The sequence below is a fragment of the Austrofundulus limnaeus genome, unplaced genomic scaffold, assembly GCF_001266775.1.
Source record: "Austrofundulus limnaeus strain Quisiro unplaced genomic scaffold, Austrofundulus_limnaeus-1.0 Scaffold831, whole genome shotgun sequence".
Taxonomy (NCBI): Eukaryota; Metazoa; Chordata; class Actinopteri; order Cyprinodontiformes; family Rivulidae; genus Austrofundulus; species Austrofundulus limnaeus.
This window is the reverse complement of record NW_013953233.1, coordinates 11,080-12,302: the sequence shown is the minus strand read 5'-3', so window position 1 is coordinate 12,302 and position 1,223 is coordinate 11,080. Positions and strand designations below refer to the sequence as shown.

General features: G+C 54.1%; 1 protein-coding gene across 2 annotated transcripts in view; it reads left to right on the top strand.

The window, feature by feature from the left end:
• The window catches only part of LOC106532785 (erythroid transcription factor), a 4,490-nt gene extending 3,984 nt beyond the window's left edge, over window positions 1-506 (top strand). For both annotated transcript variants that reach the window (XM_014028928.1, XM_014028930.1), the window contains 2 exons: window positions 75-200; window positions 271-506. In XM_014028928.1, the coding sequence (XP_013884382.1) occupies window positions 75-200; window positions 271-411 (267 nt within the window). In that variant the 3' untranslated portion in view covers window positions 412-506. The remainder of the gene's footprint in view (window positions 1-74; window positions 201-270) is intronic.
• The last annotated feature ends 717 nt before the right edge of the window (window positions 507-1,223 follow it).

The following is a 1,223-nucleotide window of genomic DNA, read 5'->3' as shown; positions in this document are numbered from 1 at the left end:
CACACACACACACACACACACACACACACACACACACACTCTTGGACTCAGAGTCAGACCTTGTTGTTCTTCAGGTTCCCTCGGTGCGACGAGGACCTCCCTGTTGGGACTGTGGGACAGAGAAGACGTCTCTGTGGAGGAGAGACGCTGCAGGACATCCTGTCTGCAACGCCTGTGGTCTCTACTTCAAACTGCACCAGGTAGGTCAGGTGGTCCTGGCCCTGCAGGGACCACACAGTCCCAGGTCCTGATCCTGACCCCTGTCTGCAGGTCCGGCGGCCCATCGCTCTGAAGAGAGACACGATCCAAACCAGGAACCGAACCGTGACCAACAGGAAGAGGACCAAGAGCAGCCCAGACTGGCCCCGCCCACCAGCTGAGCCTGGGTTCACAGGTGGAACTATTTGTTGATGTGGGGCGGATGGATACGCTTCATTTGGCCTCATTACTTTGTTTGTATTTCTGTTTGTTGTTTACAAACATTTAATAAACAAACTGTAACTTGATGAGTTTGTGAGGCGAGTTAATCAAACTTTGACCTGTTAAAGTTACAGGTCATTTCAGGTCAGGAGGAGATTAAACCTGGTTCTGCTGCAGGGGTTCTGGACCAGGACCTGCTGGTCCTCATCAGGGGGTCCTCCTCAACCTGCAGCTTCACAAGGTGGTCCGACATCAGACAATGTGAAGGTCAAAGGTCACTTAGAGTCCAGTCACCCTGAAGGTCAGACTGTGCAGTGACTCTACAGGCCTCAGCAGGTCAAAGGTCATGACCTCGTCTCTAATCCAACATGGCCGCTCCGCTTGTTTTTATCTCAGTTTTCAGGATTTGTGAGGACCGTTAAATGTTTGTTGAAGCTGTGGTTAGACCGGACCCAGCTGGGTCCAGCAGAACCCTGGTCCCACACACAGGCTCCTGCAGGTGTGTGTCACCTGAAGCGATGCTGAGACGTGGGGTTTGTGTGACGCAGCTGCAGCAGCAGGAGGCAGCGCGGCCCCTCACAGCCTCCTGCTGCTGGGGGCCGTGTTGTGGTGCAACGCAGGAGGTGCTGGTTTTCCGGACCCAGAAAAAAAAGGCAAAGAGAGGAAAAGGGAGCTGCAGGGAGGGCGGTTGGTGGTCTGAGGTGGGCCAGAGGTGTGTGTGTGTGTGTGTGTGTGTGTGTGTGTGTGTGTGTGTGTGTGTGTGTGTGTGTGTGTGTGTGTGTGTGTGTGTGTGTGTGTGTGTG